The 21,332-nt window shown below is 44.6% G+C and overlaps 1 protein-coding gene across 13 annotated transcripts in view; it reads left to right on the plus strand.

Annotated features, from left to right (window-relative positions):
• EGFL6 (EGF like domain multiple 6) overlaps positions 1-17,711 on the plus strand; it is a 242,542-nt gene extending 224,831 nt beyond the window's left edge. For all 13 annotated transcript variants that reach the window (XM_035711858.2, XM_049107435.1, XM_035711859.2 and 10 more), the window contains 5 exons: positions 1,562-1,888; positions 3,341-3,421; positions 5,407-5,508; positions 8,174-8,439; positions 16,458-17,711. In XM_035711858.2, the coding sequence (XP_035567751.1) occupies positions 1,562-1,888; positions 3,341-3,421; positions 5,407-5,508; positions 8,174-8,439; positions 16,458-16,568 (887 nt within the window). In that variant the 3' untranslated portion in view covers positions 16,569-17,711. The remainder of the gene's footprint in view (positions 1-1,561; positions 1,889-3,340; positions 3,422-5,406; positions 5,509-8,173; positions 8,440-16,457) is intronic.
• Positions 17,712-21,332: the final 3,621 nt, after the last annotated feature.

Raw genomic sequence — 21,332 nt, forward strand, 5'->3', positions numbered from 1 at the left:
AAAGGACAATATATCTGATGTTAAAGATCAGTGTTTTTAATTCTTTTTTTAAAGATTTTATTTATTTATTCATGAGAGAGACAGAGAGAGGCAGAGACACAGGCAGAGGGAGAAGCAGGCTCCATGTAGGGAGCCCGATGTGGGACACGATTCTGGGTCTCCAGGATCACAACCTGGGCTGAAAGCGGTGCTAAACTGCTGAGCCACCCGGGCTGCCCAATTCTTTAAAAATTACTTTTTTTTTTTTTTTACATCAGTTCTTAATTATCATGAGTAGATCCCTGGAAAGGAGGCATGCATCTTTGGACTCTAGATCTCAAGGAATTTGAACCAGTCTAGAGAAAAGTAACCCTTAACCTTAAAGCAGGAATAAACCATTGGGCTAGAAAAGGAGTCATTCATCTTCTTGACACCTCAAATTCTAACTCTGCCCCAGGTAGCTGAGTGACTTTAGGCAAGTGACTCAACATCACCCAGTTGTCTCATCTACAAAACAAAGGTGTTGGGCTAAATGACCATTCTTCTACCTCTTGTATTCTCTACATTCTGCATCCCTCTCCCCACCCCCCCCACCCCCGACATTGGTCCACTAGAGGGTAAGAGGAATCAACCTAGAAGTGCATTATTTTATTTTATTTTTTTAGCAGTACCTTAAAAAAAATATTTTACTTATTTATTCATGAGAGACACAGAGGCAAAGACACAGGCAGAGGGAGAGGCAGGCTCCCTGCAGGGAGCCTAATGTGGGACTCGATCCTGGGACTCTGGGATCACGCCCTAAGCCAAAGGCAGATGCTCAACCACAGAACCACCGAGGTGTCCCAGAAGTGTATTTTTAAAAGCAACTTAATTTAGTGGTGATAAATAAAAAATGAGTATAAGATAGTAAATACAGCAGTCTCTCTAAATATTCAATAAATAAAATCATTTAGTTTTAGATAGTAGTTGATTGAGATGAAGAGATTCAAAGGGGAGCGAGAATAGGGAAGAACAATTGGATATGTATACATTGAACCAGAAGTCCCCATTTTTGTATTACAAGTGGTCCATTATTGGCAACTTATATGGTTCGACCTATTGCTAGAGCTGTAATCTTGGTACGTCAAATTTGGACAAATCAGTAGGGTTGCTGGACAACACCAGCGTTGAAGAATACCAGTGTGAACACAGAAATAGTAGAGGACCCTGGAAAATCCATCACTATGGAATCTGTAGCCCACCCTGGGGCGAGCAGTTATTTATTTGATTTTCGTGATCTCTGAGGCAAAACAAAAGTGTGTCCTGTAATGAAAGGTATGGAAGATACTACCATAACATTGGAACTGCTTCAAATATAGTTCTTCCTAAAATATCAAGTGGTGGCGGAGTGCCTGGCTGGCTCAGTTGGTAAAGCGCATGACTCTCGGTCTCAGGGTTGTGAGTTCACACCCTATGTTGGATGGGAGCCTACTGTGGGTTGATTGTGGAAGCATTCATCGACCGCACTTTAAATGCTCCTTTTTTCATGAGTGACCTAATTAACAGCCAAATGGAAACTTCTCACCTTTCTTATTTATTTTAGTAATCCCTGAAAATTCTGTGAAGGAAGTCCTCAGAGCACCTGGTACCATCAAAGACAGAATCAAGAAGTTGCTGGCTCACAAAAACAGCATGAAAAAAAAGGTAAAAATTAAAAATGTCATCACAGAACCTTCTGGAACCCCTGCGCCAAAGGTTAACTTGTGGCCCCTCAACCCTGAAGAGACTGTTTCCAGAGCTAGGACCTCTAATGGAGGAAAGAAACAGAAAGAAGAGAGAAATAAAGGGGGGCTTGAGGAAGAGGAAAAATATGAGAAAGCCCTGAAGAACCACGTGGAGCGGGAGCAAAGCCTTCGAGGAGATGTGTTCTGTGAGTAACAGTTTTGTTATTTTACACATTTTATGAAAAATGAATTGTGATTTCTCCTGACAAGTGAAAGAAGATGAGACAGCTCCATGCCTGAAGTAAAATTGGGTTCAGTGCTGATGCTTAAGAAGCAGGGTTCTCTGTAAGGTCTGGAAATTAACGTCTTCTGCAGATCCCAAATCAAATTTGCTGCTGTGGGAAACAAGGAGGATAGAAGTCCTTCCCCCTTCCCCCGGGGGGTTTCCTATTTGATGCAGACCCTCTTTCTGCTCTCAGCCAAGCACACTTGCTTGCCCCGTGAGCACAGTTGTCTGACTCCCCACCTCTCCACGCAGCACACCCTCAAACCAGAGACACCCCGGATCCAGGTGGATCTGCCAAGCTCCGCCTTTTTACTTTTTTTTTTTTTTAAAGATTTTATTTATTTATCCATGAGAGACCCAGAGGGAGAGGCAGAGACATAGGCAGAGGGAGAAACAGGCTCCATGCAGGGAGCCCGATGTGGGACTTGATCCTGTGACTCCAGGATCACACCCTAAGCAGAAGACAGACACTCAACCTCTGAGCCACCCAGGCGTCCCGGCTTTTTTACTTCTTGAAGGCACTTTTGACAGGTCCGCTGGTGCAAGGGGAATTTCACAGTTGTGTGACTACACTTTAAATAGCCCAAATGAGGGCAGCCCCGGTGGCTCAGCGGTTTAGCGCCGCCTTCGGCCCAGGGCCTGATCCTGGAGACCCGGATCGAGTCCCATATTGGGCTCCCTGCATGGAGCCTGCTTCTCCCCCTGCCTGTGTCTCTGCCTCTCTCTCGCTCTCTCTGTGTCTCTCATAAATAAATAAAATCTTTAAAAATAAATAGCCCAAATGACTGTTGTAGGGAGGAACATTCTATAGAAGAGCTTAAGTTTTCTCTATGAATTGGATGACTGCCCTTCTCACTGGCTGCTCTGTGGAACCATCCATAAGTCTCAGCCCCTCCAGGGTACTTTCCATATTAACCCCTCAATGTCCCCACGCTGAGACTTTGCATTTCTTTCTCACCGGGCATTTGTTGCTGCCTCTGGGGTGTTTTTGCCTTGTCTGTCCTTGGCTCCATAGCTGTTCGATTGAACCAAATAAACGGTAGACCCAGGCCCACCTCTGCAAGAACTAGCATACCAATGGCATCATCTCCTCTAACAGAGAGTGAAAATCTCGAGAAAGCACACTTCCAAACCTGGTGAGAAGGGACACGTTACTAGTGTAGGTGTTTAGGACATCTTTGGAAAACGATGTTCTAGACGAGGAAACTGGAACCAATATGAATGCTTTGGGAATGTTAAGGGAACTGCCCTTCCATATTCTATAATTAGAATACATGATAAAACTCTCTTCATTCATTCATTCATTCATTCATTCATTCTTAGCATGTGAGGGTTCAGGGTTTTTCTTAACTGATCAAATGTTGTTTATTAGCCCCTAAGGTGAATGAAGCGGGTGAATTGGGTCTCGTTCTGGCCCACGGAAAACCTGTAACATCTAGACTGGAACACAAAGGTAAATAATCCTTTGTCTCAAGAGTGTGCCCTTCTGCAGCATCCCACATCGTTTTAATTTCTTTGTACGATGAGATCATTTTTTAGGAATCATTGCTTCATTCCTAAAGACCCAAGGGAAAAGTCACTACACCTTGACACACCATGCCCGTATGAAAATAGTGGGTCCTTACGTGATTCGTAAGGTCAATATGGGAAGGCTGTCTTCTCTCCGCCGCTCTTGCCTGACACCTAGAGCGATGGGTTGAGGCAGATGGTATATATTTGAAGATGGGAGGGATCCCTGGGTGACTCAGCAGTTTGGTGCCTGCCTTTGACCCAGGGCGTGATCCTGGAGTCCCGGGATCAAATCCCACATCAGGCTCCTGTGTGGAGCCTGCTTCTCCCTCTGCCACTGTCTCTGCCCCTCTCTGTGTGTGTCTCTCATGAATAAATAAAATCTTAAAAAAAAAAAAAGAAGAAGATGAGAGAAAAGGACTCATTTGCTTCAACCTCCACACCTGAGGGCCCACTGAAAATTACCATGGACTAAATTCCAAGCCCAAGTGCCTGTGTCTGTTACCTGTTGTCACGGTAGCGCTGCATAATAAACAACCACAGACCCTCAGACCTACAGTACTAAATATTTATTTTTACTTATGAGTCTGTGGATCAGCTGGGTAGTTCTGGGTGGGTGGGTCTGGGTGGGTCTGGGTAGGACTTACCCCATGTGTCTGCAGTCAGCCGTGGACTTACTCAGTGACTTTGCTGATCTGAGCTGTGCTCTTGCATGTGCCTAGGGCCTTAGTTGGGACAACAGGGTGACTCAGCTGTGCTCTGTGTAGTGTCTCATTCTCCAGCAGGCCAGCCAAGATGGTTCTCTTGAAGCAGTGGCAGGGTTCCAAGAAAGAGCAGGAGCACACAGGCCTTTTGAGGTCTAGGCTCAGAAATGGCACAGCATCACTTCCATATTCTGTTGGCCAAGGCAAGTCACAAGGCCGGGCTGGACTCAAGAGTTAGGGAAGGTACTACAAAGTCATATTGCAAAGAGCATGGATACTGGGAGTGATTTTTTTTAAGATCACAACAGAATTTGTCCAGAATGACTTCACAGATTTAAACCGAAACACAGTATCTGCTATGACATTATCCTGAAGGCCATTTCATTTGCCACGATCTGTACTCCATGCAGTTGTTCTTTGTTAGATTAATAATGGTTTAAAAAGGCCACAAGAGAGATTGAAAGAGAGATATTTGTTACTCACGGGGCCTGGAGGATCACAGCACACTTTGAGCACTACACAGGGAAGTTGAGGCAGGGTGCTTAAAGAGAGAGACAGGATCTAGGGCACACACCCTTATTAGTGTTCATATGCGGAGTACTTTGGGGTTCCGGGCTGAAGCTGGATTGGTCAATTCAAACCAGAAAGATCAGGGTCTTATTGAGCTCTAGGGGAGTCCTGTTTTTTTAATGATTAGTTTATTTATTTATGAGATATATATAGAGAGAGCATGAGCAGGGGAGAAGAACAGGAGAGGGAGAAGCACTCACTGCTGAGCAGGGAGCCCGATGAGGGGCTTGATCCCAGGACCCCGGATCATGACCTGAGCCGAAGGCAGATGCTTAACCGACTGAGCCACCCAGGTGCCCCGCTCCGAGGGAGTCTTATCTAAGGAGTGCACCTTTAGGGTCCTCTAAGAGGATGGCCCTAGGAGCAGGGGAGGCCTGTTGATCACAAACGATGTTGGGAAGTCATATCAAGAACTTATATTTCCTTGTGACTTGGCAGGCTGCTCTCTGTGGCTTCCACTAGCATGAGGGGTGAAGGTCAGTTGTAGGGTATTTGGCCAAACAAAATGGTTGCCAAGGCAGCAACACCATAAGCTACTCCCTCAGCTCAATACTCGACGGCAACTGGAAACATCACATTGCCTTCCAGAGCTCCAAATGTTAGACATGTTTCTAATGCCCTGAATGATTATGAAATGTACCCTCGTTCTTCACAGATTTAAATATCTCCGTAGACTGCAGCTTTGACCATGGGGTCTGTGACTGGAAACAGGATATAGAAGATGACTTTGACTGGAATCCTGCTGATCGAAATAATGGTATTGAGATTTTATTCTTTTGTGTTCTGTGATACAGCACGGGTAAAGAAGCCTCTCCAGTGATACAGGAGAGGTATCACTCTTATTATTTATCCTTATTATTCCTAGGTCTTGTTAGGTCAGGGTTGTTTGTCATGTTTGGAAATTTTTAGACCTTCCTGAAATCTCTCCTGATAAATGGCTGAGTTGGTTCAGCATATATGCTCCACCTTATTATCCCTCTTACCCTGCCCACCCACACACAGGATGTCCCAGCAAAACTCTTCCATAGTCATTCCTGCTGCTGAGAGAGAGATGTTGGAATTAATGTACATTTTTAAAAAAGAGTTTTAAAGGAAACTATTTTTTAAAGTAATTTCTGTGCCCCACATGGGGCTCAAACTCACAACCCCGAGATCCAGAGTTGCAAGCTCTGCCAACGGAGCCAGCCGGGTGCCCCAGAATTCATGTACCTTTTAAGAGCACGGGGGGAAAGGTAGAAAGACATTGTTCCTTTTCCCGGTTTGCCAGCTAATGGTGCTCTGTAGCTTTTGTTTAGTTTTTTTGTGGGAAAATAAATCTGGAAAGGAAATATGACCTCTGCCTATATCTGAAGTTTTAGTGAAGTCACCCCTCAAAGTCTCCACACCGGAATGAGCCATCAGGTCAGCAACCTGAACTTTCCCCTCTATTGTTTGCAGATTTCCTTCTGGCCACTTAAACTGGGACTTTTTCAACTTCGGCTCCGAGCTGTGGCATTCCAGCCCTTTCCACTTCTTGGTTCAACACTATTGATGGGCCCCGTCTTTCCCCTTGGGTAGAGCATTTGGCTGGCAGATCCCATTCGGAGCATAAATGGAATCCCTGTCTCCTGGCACTGACCATGTAGTTAGAGACAGCTCTGGTTCTCAGGTTCTTTACAAATCCATTTATTTATTTGAGGATCTACCAATTCAGCCCTCATTTATAAGATCCTCCTATATCCTTCCTCTAGATTAATTCTTCCTTTAGATCTCTCCTTTCACATGCAACCAGGAAACCTGGATATCCCCTAACAAAAATTCCTTGTAAAACTTGAGATTAGGGTAGAGGGGATACACATCCCATGAAGCAAGTTGTGTGAGTGAGACTGTCCCCAAAGATTCAGGGCAAGCACAGGGCGAGCTTAACCAGTCTGGACACAGTACGTCTTCGGAGAGCCTGTCTTGTCTGTAGTTAACTTGAGTTCCTCCTTCTTCCATCGTGACATCTCCAAGTTTACGTCTGCCAGGGCTGTATGACACGGGGATCCCGTAGGTCATTCCAGGATCTCGACAGTTTGCACAGTCAGTACGTCTTAGGTTGGGTTTCCCAGCAATGGGAAGTCCCGTGTTGACAAACACGATTCACAAAAGGCCCCAGGGTTGTCAGCCTTCGTGTCACTCACATGATACTTTCCTCCCTCCTGCTGCACCCCCTAGGGTGCTAGGTGGGCTTGTCTTTCCCTGCAGAGTTAAACATAAGAAAGAAAAACGTGGGATGAATCAGCGTTTTTAAAATGATAAAATCTCCAGGACAGATCAAGATGGGCTTTAGTGGAGAGAGGAGATATCTGCCACAGCGGGTCCCAGAAGAGAGGGTGTCTGTGGTAGGGTGGCTAGACAAAGTGTAGCATGCCTGCATTTCAGATGAGCAGTGAATATTTTTCAGTATATCTCAGACATGTGCTGATCTGAAATGCAAACTCTCCTGAGCCTCCTGTATCTTTATTTGCTAAATCTGGCAATTTTACTAGCTGGAGAAGAAGACCAGACAGTCTCTGAGTCCAGTGAAAACTAAGGCAGTGTCAACCTGGCTCCTGCAAGTGTCTCCGGGAAGGTGCTAGCAGAAGACTTGAGCCCCTACCTCCAGCCCCCAGTGTATTCCTCCTGACTTCCACAGGAATTCCTTCTTTGCATTCAGACCCCACTCTGCGAGACCCCACTCTATGAGACCTCACTCTATGAGACCCCACTCTGTGAGACCCCATTCTATGAGAATGTTTGCCCAAGTTCATCAAAGCCACAGCCAGAGGCTGGGAGGTGAGCAATGTGCACTACCGCTGGTTAAAAGATACTTAGGAGGTGGATCTTGGAAACAGGAGACGTGTTCCTGGCATCCTGAACTGGAACTCAGAGTGATACGTTACGAGTGGTGGTTGAGCTCCATGAAGCCATGAGTACAAATTCACGTATGTTGTGGACTAGATGCCACACCGCCTAAGTAGCTGGCCATCACACGTATCATTGACTCTGTGGGAAATTGCATACCAAGCCTCAGACAACCAAGGTGGAAGGTTTTGGAACACACATTCTCCATCAGCTGGAAATTACCCGCAGTGTTAAAAGACTCTTCCATTAGATTCTTACGCCAGGTCTGCTACCACCACACTTCGGGAACGTGGACAAATTCCTCAGTTTCTCTGACCCTTAATTTCCTTTTCTGTATCACAAAGGCTTTCATCTCTGTGATCCCGAAAATCCATTTTAGCATGTAAATTTTGTTCCTGTGTTTGAAATGAAAAGGACTTCAGCTTTCCCTATAGGAGACTATCATTCATTTTCTTTTTGTTTATGGTTTTTGTTTTTTTTTTTAAATTCCAGTTCTCTGGAATTAGCCAGACCCTTCACAATGGCTTCACTAACTGTGCGTTTTTCTTCTCCTGAAGCTGTTGGCTACTATATGGCAGTTCCAGCCCTGGCGGGCCATAAGAAGGACGTGGGCCGGTTGAAACTCCTCCTCCCAGACCTGCAGGCCCAAAGCAACTTGTGTTTGCTCTTTAATTACCGGCTGGCTGGAGTCAAAGTAGGGAAACTGCGAGTGTTTGTGAAAAACAGCAACAATGCCCTGGCCTGGGAGGAGACTGGAAGTGAGGATGAAAGGTGGAAGACTGGGAAAATTCAGTTGTATCAAGAGACTGGCACTACCAAAAGTGTAAGTGGAAAACCAGTGTTAAATGAGATACGTGCTTTTTCAGTGATTCAACAAACACAACAAAACACTCAGGTACCCAGGCCCTGGGGCCACAAGGATGAGTAAGACTTTCCCCCTCCGCCTGAAGAGTTTCTGTTCTGGAGCAAAATAAGCAAGGCAATTAGTCAGCACAAGGGCACTGTCAGGTGCCCGCATATCACACACTCTAGGAAGGATCTGTGTGTGTGTCAGACTCCTCACCAACAGCCTCTCAACCAGACCATACGATCCTTAATATATCAAAGAATGTCTTATTTTTTTGTTCTGTGCCCAGCACTTATCACAATGAATGGAAGCTAGAAGGTCATTTTTTTTAAAGATGTTATTTATTTATCTGAGAGAGAGAAAGAGAGAGAGAGAGAGAGAGAGCACGAGCAGGGGGGAGGGGCAGAGGGAGAGGGAAAAGCAGACTCCCCACTGAGCAGGGAGTCGATCCTGCAGGGCTCCATCCCAGGACCCTGGGATCATGACCTGAACTGAAGGCAGACGCTTCACCAACTGAGACACCCAGGTGCCCTAGAAGGTCATTTTTAAAATCTTTTTTTATTTTTTTTAAGATGTTATTTATTTATTCATGAGAGACAGAGAGAGAGACAGAGATACAAGCAGAGGGAGGAGAAGCAGGCTCCATGCAGGGAGCCCGATGCGGGACTCGATCCTGGGTCTCCAGGATCACACCCTGGGGCTGAAGGCAGGTGCTAAACCGCTGCGCCACCAGGGCTGCCCCCTAAAAAGTTTTTTAAATTAAACTGAAATTGTGGCTATTGCCTGGGATCCCAAGACAGTCAGGATCTATGGTTCCCTCGGAGGACTCACAGAATTCAGAGAAGCTGTCCTATTCGGGATTGCAGTTTATTACAGTGAAACGATAGTGAATGAAGTCAGCAGAGGGAAAGGGCGTGTGGGGCAGAGTCCAGGAGAGGGGGTACAAGCCTGCGGTATTCCTCTGCAGTAGAATCAGATGGATGGCTCTCCGTTCTCTCAGCAGTGATGCGTGACAGCACTCACAGAGTGTGGCCCACCGGCGAAGCTCACCCAAGCCCTGGCATTCTGGGTTTTTGTTGGGGGTCGGTCTGCGCACATAGCTGATCTTAGAGTTACTCAGTCTCCAGCCTCTCCAGAGGTCAGGCTGTATCTGTGTGATCCGGGGCTCTCACGGTAATGCACGTTGTTGGCCTAAATTATCTAGCATGAGCAAAGACACTCTTGAGAGGCAAGATATTCCAAGGACTTAGAGGTTATCTCCCAGGAACCAGTCAAGAGCCATACCTTCTTTAGAATGTTCAGGGTCTGGCCAACCTGGACCTCCTGGATTCATCCTTTTCTGTACAGTGGGTTTATTTATTTATTTTTTAAAGATTTTATTTACTTACTCATGAGAGACATAGTGAGAGAGAGAGAGGCAGAGACACAGGCAGAGGAAGAAGCAGGCTCCATGCAGGGAGCCCGATGCGGGACTCGATCCTGGGACTCCAGGATGACGCCCTGGGCCGAAGGCAGGCAATAAACCGCTGAGCCACCCAGGGATCCCCCAAATCTTTTTAAAAAAAGTTTGGTTGAGGTGAGAAGAGGTGAGGTGGAACCTAGAAGGGGATACACGAAAAGCTGAGTACCAACTAATGGTTTCAAGAGGAAGAGCGATTAGTAGATTCATGAAGTAGGATTCCATTTACACTTTGCTTGTGAAAGATAATGATTCATTAACAAAAGGAAAAGCCTGTTTTTTGGTAATAGGCAGAAATGGAAAGCCTGGAATCTAGTGTCAGATGTGATATTCAGTCTCTCTTTATTTACTCGTCACACTTAAGCAGAACATCTTATTTAAAATATGGCCTAAGATAGGACTATAGATAAAATACGTGTTGGGTTATAGTTGATTTTTTTCACCATTTTTTCTCTCTTCCACTGCTTTACAATGTTTAGTGCTAATGAACACAGCAATTCTAGTTTATGTTCATTTCAACATATTTGCATCAATACAAATCTAATCCACATATTTACAGTGTTGTGTGTGTAGTGTGGTCTGGGGACCATGACACTGAGCTGTGCTGTGTAGAGTTGACATCCTATTGGAAAATTGAAATATGCCTCTGCACAGCATTCGCAATGACCTCCATGACTGAATTTATATACTGAGAAATATTTCCTATAATGTGGTAGCTTGGGGGTGAGTAGTAGTACGTGCCATAAAAACAGTGACTTTTTTTTAAAATACACAATTTTGCAAATATGCCCCCAAAGAGCCTGGCCAGCAAGGACACTCTAACACAGCACAGCTCCATCAAGAGGGATGCTCAGACCCCGCCAGGCCCTGATGCAGGCACCTGTGCCCTGTACTTTTTCAGTGTGAAAGGAACCCTTACTGGGCCATACTGGGGGCAGGAAGGGGATGCTGAATAACCTAGAGTAAAGCATGCATACCAGTTGGTCAGTGTCCTATTGGCCGTGGATATTTGTAGCCGACGCAACTCTTATTCCGTAAACAAGGCATACAAGGTAAAGCACATTACTTTCTCTAAATCAAATTCTATCTGAATCCAAAGCTGCATCCTTAATGTGGCAGGAGGGTGAGGTGGGATTCGAGCTCGGCTATTTGCTCATGCCACCCCGGTGCCCCTCCCGTTACTACTTTTTTTTTTTAATTTTTTTTTTTTATGATAGTCACACAGAGAGAGAGAGAGAGGCAGAGACATAGGCAGAGGGAGAAGCAGGCTCCATGCACCGGGAGCCCGATGTGGGATTCGATCCCGGGTCTCCAGGATCGCGCCCTGGGCCAAAGGCAGGCGCCAAACCGCTGCACCACCCAGGGATCCCCCGTTACTACTTTTTAAAAATTTTAATTCCAGTATAGTTAACATACGGTGTTATTTCAGTTTCAAGTGCACAGTATAGTGACTCAACAATTCTATGCTCAGTGCCCATCATGGTAAGTGTGCTCTGCATCCTCGTCACCTCCTTCCAGGACTGTGTTGAATGACAGTGGTGAGAGTGGACATCCTTGTCTTGTTCCTGATCTTAGGGGGAAAGCTCTCGGTTGTTCACCATTATGATGTTAACTGTGGGGTTTTCATGTATGTCCTTTATTATGCTGCGATATGTTCCCTCTAAACCTGCTTCTGTTAAGGGTTTTTATCATGAATGGATGTTGTACTTTGTCAAATGCTTTTTCTGCATCTATTGAAATGGTCCTATGGTTTTTCTCTTTTCTCTTGTTGATGTGGATCCCATTGATTAAATCCCACTTGATCACGGTGAATGATTTTCTTAATATATTGTTGGATTCTGTTTGCTAATATTTTGTTGAGAATTTTTGCATCTATGTTCATTAGAGATACTGGCCTGTTCTCTTTTCTTGTGGTGTCTTTATCTGGCTTTGGTCACAGGGCAATGCTGGCCTCATAGAATGAGTTTGGAAGCTTTCTTTCCTCTTCCGTTTTTTGAAATATTTTGAGAAGACTAGGAATTAACTCTTCCTTAAATGTTTGGAAGAATTCACCTCTGGAGCTGTCTGATCCTGGACTTAACTGTTTCTTGAGAGTATTTTGATTACTAACTAATTATCATCACTGGTAATCAGTTTGTTCAAATTTTCTATTTCTTTCTAAGTATTGGAAGGTTACGTGTTTCTAGGAATTTAGCGATTTCTTCTATGTGGTCTAGTTTGTTGCTTATCTTTTCAAAGAACTGGCTTCTGGTTTCATTGACCTTTTTTTTTTCTACTTTATTTCTGCTTTAATCGTATTTCCTTCCTTCTACTGGTTTTAGGTTTTATTTGTTCTTCTTTTCCTAGCTCCTGTAGGTGTACTGTTAGATTGTTTATTTCAGATTTGTCTTGCTTCTTGAGGTAGGCCTCTGTTGCTATAAACTCCCCTCATAGAACAGCTTTGCTGCATCCCACAGATTTTGGACCATTGTGTTTTCATTTTCATCTGTCTCCATGTAATTTTTAAAATTTCTTCTTTGATCTCTTAGTTGACCCATTCATTGTTTAGTAGCATGTTACTAAACCTCCATACTTGCTAAATGATGTTTATAAGTTTTTTTGGCCATTGTAGTATTTTTCTTTTAAATAGGTCATATTGGGGCACCTGGGTGGCTCAGTTGGTTAAATGTCTACCTTCGGCTCAGCTCATGATCTCAGAGTCCTGAGATTGAGTCCTGCATCGGGCTCCTGAGATTGAGTCCCGCATCGGGCTCCCTGTGCAGCCCACTTCTCTCTCTCCTCCCCGCTCATCCTCTATCTCTGTCTCTTGCTCTCAAATAAATAAATACAATCTTTAAAAATATATATCTTTAAAAAACAGATATTAGTTTTGTATTCAGAAAGACATTGTAATACCTAATTCAATGATTATGAAAATAATAATAGCTATAACTTATGGAGCATTATTAAATACCATGCGTTGTAAGGAGAAATAATAGAGTAATATACCTAGGGGACTCCTTAATTTTTCAATTATCAATATCAGAAATATACAGATTTAGAGGACAGCAAAATGATTCTTTTTCAAAGAGGACTAAGTTTTAGAGAGAAAAAAATAATTTGGAAAATGTCATCCTTCTTTAAAGTGACACACACACACACACATATTCTATCAAAATGAATTCAATAGGGCAGCCCGGGTGGCTCAGCAGTTTAGCGCCACCTTCAGCCCAGGGGCTGATCCTGGAGACCTGGGATCAAGTCCCACGTCGGGCTCCCTGCATGGAGCCTGCTTCTCCCTCTGCCTGTGTCTCTACCTCTCTCTCTCTGTGTCTCTCATGAATAAATAAATAAAATCTTTTAAAAAATGAATTCAATAGCATGTACATACTATGGTTATAAATAGATTAAAATATGTATTCATGTGGAAGGTAAAATGCAAAATATGGAAGTACTTGTTAATTATAGATGATAAATCTTTTTTAAAAAAGATTTTATTTATTCATTTGAGAGAGAGCATGAGTGACAGGGAGGGGCAGAGGGAGTGGGAAAAGCAGACTCCCCACTGAGCCGGGAGCTTGATGTGGGGCCCTATCCCAGGACCCTGAGATCATGACCTGAGCTGAAGGCAGATGCTTAACCAATTGAGCCACCCAGACATCCCCAATTAAAAATCTTTACTTTCTTTTTTAACAAAGTGATTGTTGTCTTTTCTAAGCTTTTTAAAAACATAGATTCACACTTATAAAAAATTAGCATTTTAAAGAAAGATGCTTTAAGACTCATACTCATATCAATGCCATCATATAGCTATTCACCATCCCCACCAGCGTCTCTTTTCTGCTTCATCAGTAATCCCCAAATAGTTTTGAAGGTGATAGAGATGAAGCACTTTAGGCTTGCTGTCACTACTGTGTCAGCAAGTGGTTTTCTGTGGTTCTTCAAAGAGAAGAGGAGGAGCCTCAGAGGGACAAATGGGAGTGAAGAGACACTGCAACTGCCCACTGCCTAGGCTGCTCTCTATGGCTCTTATGCTCCCTGGGTGCATTTTCTTAAGAACTGCTAGAGACAAGCTGTTGCTGAGCAGCGAGTGATAGCACAACTGGGTATAGAAGTTGCTTCCTCCTCCAGTCTCTTCTCAGGAAGGAACTACTTTCGGGAAGATGTTCCTTTAGGATAAGTTTTAAAAGCAGTGAGCCCCAAAATAGACCCATCACAGCACCTACAATGGGTGGGGTAACGAGGGTGGGCATGTTTAGATCTTGAGATCTGGCAGCTTTTCCATCCCCAAAATCCCTGACAGATACCCCAGATAACTAAAAATAAATGTCTGGATAATTAATTGACATCCTAATTTGGGTTTATTTTTCATAGTATTTAGGCCTGCCTCGATACAAAAAAAAAAAAAATAGACAAGCTTCTTATGTTTTATCAAGGAGATGTGGGATATAACAATCAAAAGCAAGCGTTTCTAGAAAACCAACTCATTCCTGACGTTTGTTCCCTGAAAGCTTAGACTCCCTGAGCAGACTATTCTGGTAAAGGGCAGAGAGAAGTGCCTGTGAAGGACGGAAGCAGAAGCACTGATGGGGTAGTGAGATTCTCCAGGACTCAGAAGCTGTACCATTGCATCTCTCTGGCAGAGCTCTGGGCAGGAAATGGTTGTCTGAGGTTTCCATTGAGGCTAGATTCTTAGCAACAAGACTCCAGCCTCAATAAAGATTTCTGTGTACTACCCAGGCATGGAAGTTGAAAAAATGAGTGACTTGGGGGTAGCTGGGTGGCTCAGAGGTCGAGTGTCTGCCTTTGGCTCAAGTCATGATCCCGGGGTCCTGGGATTTAGTCCTGCGTGGGGCTCCCTGCATGGAGCCTGCTTCTCCCTCTGCCTGTGTCTCTGCCTCTCTGTGTGTCTCATGAACAAATAAATAAAATCTTTAAAAAATAAAAAAGTAGTAATGGGAAAAGAGAAAAACGTCATTCAGCTATTATTTAATAATATTTCTTTGTAAATAGTTTTGGATGAATGAATATAAAATAGTAATAGTATTAAAGATAATAGTATATCTTTAATTTTGTTAAATGGGTCACTCCTGTCATTTTGTGTGCAAATTCAAGATAAATATTCTAGTATTCATCCTCTCTCTGTTCTCTTTACATTAGACATTTCTAAAATATAAGGAAGTTTAGTTCTCTTTTGATTATTAATAGTAGGTATTTTATTTGATCTATTTTGATTAGTAGAAATATTTTATTTGATTTTTATCACAGATAAAAATTATTATAGCCTACTATGTAACATTTTTCAAAACATGAAAACAATGACATTCTCAATAATTTCTAATATTAACGCCAATATTTTAAGAAAAATGGCTATATTACTACAAATTACCAAAATCTGAATATATAAAAATCATTCACTCTCAACTATAGAGTTTTACATTAGATGTTCACAGGGAGTGTTAAATTTCTTCTAGCTTGGTTTTTTGTTTTTTTGTTTTTTGTTTTTTTTATACTAGCTTGGTTTTTGAAAAGAAAACCACATTGTTGTTTTATTTTTCCTTTAAAAGGGAATTCCAAAATTTCCTTTTCAGCCATACCTTTCTCAGCTTTTCAGGACTATCCAGATTCTTTTCGGTGTTGCAATAACCCTGTTTTCTCTGAATGTAATCCACTCAGTGCAGATACTGGCATCTGGAAAATACATTACTATATATGCAGTCTCCATGCCTGCTCCTGTGCAGTAGGGACTGATGAATTCAGTTTTTTTTTTTAAGATTTTATTTATTTATTCATGAGAGACACACACAGAGAGAGAGAGGGGCAGAGACACAGGCAGAGGGAGAAGCAGGCTCCATGCAGGGAGCCCAACGTGGGACTTGATCCCCGGTCTCCAGGATCACACCCTGGGCTGAAGGCAGCACTAAACCGCTGAGCCACCCGGGCTGCCCAGGGTTTTTTTGTTTTGTTTTGTTTTGTTTTTTAAGTAATCTTTATGCACAGAGTGGGACTCAAACTCATGACCCAAGATCAAGAGTCTCAGGCTCCATCCACTGAGTCAGCCAGGTGCCCTGAGTTCAATCCTTTTTAATAGCTATTAAATAGGGCCGCCTGGATGGCTCAGCAGTTGGGCGTCTGCCTTTGGCTCAGGGCATGATCCAGGGGTCCTGGGATCGAGTCCCACATCGGGCTCCCCACAGGAAGCCTTCTTCTGCCTCTGCCTGTGTCTCAGCCTCTCTCCATGTCTCTCATGAATAAATAAATAAAATCTTTTTTAAAATACCTATTAAATAGTTTGGTCATGGGTAGCCTGGGTGGCTCAGCGGTTTAGCACCGTCTTCAGCCCAGGTCCTGATCTTGGAGACCTAGGATCGAATCCCATGTCAGGCTCCTTGCATGGAACCCACCCCTCCTCTCTGTGTCTTTGTGTGTGTCTCATGAATAAATAAATAAAATCTTTAAAATAAGAAATAAATAAACAAATAAATAGATAAATAATTTGGTCTTATCATTGACTTGAATAATTTGCAGTAATATTTTTTATCTTCTCCATTATTAGATCATTTTTGAAGCAGAACGTGGCAAGGGCAAAACTGGAGAAATTGCAGTGGACGGCGTCTTGCTGGTTTCAGGCTTATGTCCAGACGGCCTTTTATCTGTGAATGGCTAAATGTTACTGTGCTCTTTTGTATCTTTATATTTAGCTTTTTATGTCAGTTCTGTGTTTTCTAATATTACATCATAGATTGCCCCACTTTAGAAATGCAAACTGAAAAATTGTAATGTATCAACAGAAACGTTATTGTAAGCTGCCTTTCTTACATAAGATATGCCAATATTTGCTTTAAGAACCACTTGTCACCTCATTCATTTCTGAATTTATAAAATGTAGAAATGTGGAAAAAGCTCAGCTTCGCCCCACCCCAGTATATCTGATTTGTCTACACAAGTTGATGGACCTCTATGTAACATTTTTAGAATTATAAAAATACAACAAACAAACAACAAAAACCCCACAGAGAATTGTTTCTCTGTTTGACTTTTCTGGCACTTCTTAGAAGCTGACATCACAGATTTTTATCTAAGTGACTTAGCCTGATCGTTTACAGCCCAGCTTATATATTTAAATTCTTTGTAATAATATTCAAATAATCACCTGTGTCTTGGTTTAAGTTTTTTCTAAGTAAGAAAATGTGTTATTGGTGTTCTGTTTCAAAATGTATATAATTATTTGCTTTACTGGGAAATATAGGTTTCCTTCTTTTTCTTTGGAAATACCTTATATTCTTAAAATTCTTTTTTTTTTTTTTTTTAATTCTTAAAATTACTTCCTTTTGGGACGCCTGGGTTGCTCCGTGGTTGAGCATCTGCCTTTAGCTCAGGTCATGATCCCAGGATCCCGGGATCGAGTTCCACACCAGGCTCCCCACAGGGAGCCTGCTTCTCTCTCTGCCTCTCTCTGTGTGTCTCACATAAATAAATAAAATCTTAAAAAAAATGTGTAGTCTCAGTCTTAAATTTTTTTAAACTGAAACTTTTAGTAATCCTTTGTTTAAAAAAATCATAATCTCTTTTCAACAATGTTCTCTTTAATACAACCAACACATACATACAACCTTTTAAGATGTTAGGGGGAAAACACTGGAGTTTTTTTAGTGTGAAGTAATTTTGGCATACAAAGTCTTGTCTTCAAAGGTTGTCATTGCATCTGTTAGGATAACCTCTAGTTATAGCAACCCCCAAAATAGTCTTTCAAATGAGACCGGATGAAGATGTGCCAAGCTAAGTCAAATCAGCCTGCAGAATTGTGAGAGATAATAAAATGGCTGTTTTAAGACACTAAGATTCGGAGTGGTTTGTTCTGCAGCAAGAGCTAACTGGTACAGGTGATTTCTAAGACTGTGACACAACTCGAAGAAGAACCCCCTGTTTCTTCAGTGACCGAGGAAATTCAAGAGCACAGTTAACGGCTTAGAATCAAGGAAGACAGAAGGGAGAACTTGGAACGAAGGACCAGCGTGTCCCAGTGATCCAGGTTAAAAGAGATGTTGAATCAGAAATGAAATAGGGAGGCCTGGGAATCAGGTTACTTATGGGTAGAAAGTCATTAAATTCATTGCACAAGGCTGAGTTAAGCAGAGTTAAATCATAGCATTTCATGTTTCTTTAAGATCTCTAGTGGAAATTTCTAGCTGCCTATCCAATATCCATTCTTGAATTTTTTCCTTACTACTATGACCATGTTAAAAAATACTTTTATGTGTGTGTGTTTGTGTGGGGTTTTTTGGTTTTGTTTTGTTTTTGGTTGGGGGAGTGGAATGTGCTGAATTAGAAGGCTGCATTTCCCGACCTCTCAGAGATGGAGAACCTCCTGAAGTCATTGGTGGGGCTTCCAGGAAGGGTCATTAAAGAGAGTTGTCAGTTCGCCGCCCCTCTTGGCCTTTCTCTTCCCGTTCCTTCCTTCCTGCAGTGTGTTTGGTTGTGAAGGCAGGAGCTCTGTGAGCTACCTTGCAATCATGAGGTCAAAGGTCGTAGCTCATGGAGGAGCACATAGCTGGAAGAAGCCTGGGTCCCCGATAACCTTGTGGCATCCCTATTCCTGTCCCAAACCCGTCACTGTTCAACATTTTATAAATGAGAGAAAAATGAACCCTCTCTCGGCCTATCTAGGATTTCAAACAAAAAGCACAATCCAGACTCTGGTGATACTCTTCCCTGACCCCTGGGGGCTCCCCCTGCCATTCCCACCCCAGGACCGTAGTCTTGGTGGACTAGCTCTCTGGACCCCTACATACCAACATATTGTCTGGGATTCCAGTCAACAGGCTACAGTGTCCTGGAGCTCTAGCCCGCGCTAGCATTTTATCATACTTGGGTTCCTTTGGGGGAAGCTCGGCTCAAGTAATTTAGCCATGATGCACGTCCGTTGTCCCTGGCGCCGCTCAACCCGAAAGGCCCTTGTCATCCACCGCCTCCCGCTCAGCCCCACACCGTTAGGGGCTTCTTCCTGGACACTAGCTTCCACTCTTCCTGCCCTCTCCCCATCACACCTACTGCATCGTCCGCTAAACAAACTCCCCTCCCTCACCCTCGGCTGAGCTGAGCTCTCTCCAGGCCTCCCTCCCCCCGTGCAGCCTTAGCAAACGAAGGCTGCTCATCCTTCCACGCTGCGCACACGCACGGGCCAGCTGAAGGTGGCACCTGGTTGCTCCACTCTTGGTCACAATCTCCTACTTCTCTACTTCACGGAAAAGCCACTGTTCCTTGAGGATGCGCTTAAATAGCTCTACGGTCCTCTCTGCCCTTCCTCGCCATTGTCATCAACCGATGTGGGGACATCTATGCGAATGACCCATCCGATGTCCTAGCCTCACAGTTCTTTGACCTCTATTCCAGTTACCACAGTCTCCCCAGTCACCGCACCATGGCCACCACCTTGGACTTGATCGTCACCTCTGAGCTTGAACTCCAACATCGAACACTCTAGTTTGGCTTTCTCGTAATCTCCTCATGCTGCTCCTTTGGACCTTTTGAAAGCCCCGTTCCCTTGACATCTTCATTTTCTTCCCATCTCCTGCCTTCCTATCTGGACTCTAATAAAACATAACCTCGATTCTAAGGCGCATCATCCCTTCAGAGACACTCCTGCCAATACCCCCATGGCCCACGCTCTTGTCTTCCTCCACCATGGCCACCAAAGGGAGCCCCGACCTTGACTACCCCACTGGCTGCTTCTCTCTATCCCATCACCGGGCTGCTGAGCAGTGCTCCCCAAAAATGACACGTTGTGCACATCGCTTCTTCAACAAAACCATGATCTCCAGCCCTTCCCAGACCCCGAGCGCTGCCCAAATCACCACTGAATGGTGCTCGCCTATTCGCTGGCATAGGCGAGGTATCATTTACCAAGATGTCCCACATCCTCTGGCCTCATAGACTGACACATGGAAATGACAATGGCACGAGTCCCCATTCTAGCCTCCTCTCTGGGGCTGAACGTCAGGGGCTGACTAAAGCACCAAGTTGATTTTGAGAACCCATCCGGGCCTCTGTCATAAGCAGGGAGGGGTACTGGAAGACACTGGGGGGTCCCTGCTCCAGGGGTTGGGAAAAGCCTCCTTGTGGCCAGGAAAGTCTGTCCTGTCCCCCCCCCCCCCCACTTACAGACCTCAGGAGACTTCAGCTCCCGCGTGGGAGGTGCATCCTTCGCCTCATCTGTAAGATGACAGCTGGGCCTTGGCCAACACCCCGACCCCTTCCGCTTGGGCTCTTGATGCCTCGCTGAGACCATACCCACCTGCGGGCGGACCCGAGGTAGCCGCTGTGTTTGGTCCTCTTCTTTTTTCTTTCTTTTTTTTAAAAAAGATTTATTTATTTGTGATAGACATAGAGAGAGAGAGAGGCAGAGACACAGGAGGAGGGAGAAGCAGGCTCCATGCAGGGAGCCGGACGTGGGACTCGATCTCGGGTCTCCAGGATCAGGCCCTGGGCCGAAGGTGGCGCTAAACCCCTGCCCCCACCCCTGGGCTGCCCCATCTCACACGATTTTTCTACCCGAAAAAAGCAATCCCCAAAGTGTCCTGAGCAACAGCGTCAGCAAAATAAATATACGGGCTCTGAAAACAAAATGACTGAGAGGGAAAGAGGAATTCAGTTGCTGCCTAATGTCCCGTGGCCCAGTGGTGTCCCTGCTGCAGGAGGCGGCCGGGGTGGGGGGGGAGAGGGGGGGAACACAGGGGCGCCTGGACCGCCTCCTCCTGCCGCCTCTTGTCCCGTGAGTGACAAAGCCCAGCTCCCCGGCCCACGAGTCTCCTGTTTCGTACCCGCGTGTATGAGACCAGAAGAGGCCGACGTGTTGGCCTGGAGGAGGGCAGTTCTTGGCATCTGAAGACAACGTGGCTTCTCGACGTCTGAAATCAGACTATTCCGTGGTCATCCCTCTTTTTTTTCTCCAGGAAAAAAAGAAGAGATGGGATCCCCGGGTGGCTCAGCGGTTTGGCCCCTGCCTTTGGCCCAGGGTGTGATCCTGGGGTCCCGGGATCGAGTCCCACGTCCGGCTCCCTGCATGAGCCTGCTTCTTTCTCTGCCTGTGTCTCTGCGTCTCTCTCTCTGTCTCATGAATAAATACATAAAATCTTAAAAGAAAAAGTAAAAGTATTACCCACCCGGCCGCACCAAGCCAAGCCTCGTCTACCTGACTGTGCCAGGTGACTTGGGACACCTCAAGTGGATTCACGCCTCCACACCAGGCAGGCTGTCACTGAAGTTCCACAGCCTCATGTCTAATCCAGCCACCAACACTCTCACGCAGGGGACGGCCCCCGGCTTGCCCCCCAGGACACCAGTGGGCCCTGGACATCAAGCTGGTTGCTGGAGGTCAACAGCATTGGACTTTTGAGGGGGCTGAAGCCTGAGGAGCTACGTTTGCTGCCCA

Source organism: Canis lupus, chromosome X (assembly GCF_003254725.2).
Source record: "Canis lupus dingo isolate Sandy chromosome X, ASM325472v2, whole genome shotgun sequence".
Lineage (NCBI taxonomy): Eukaryota > Metazoa > Chordata > Mammalia > Carnivora > Canidae > Canis > Canis lupus.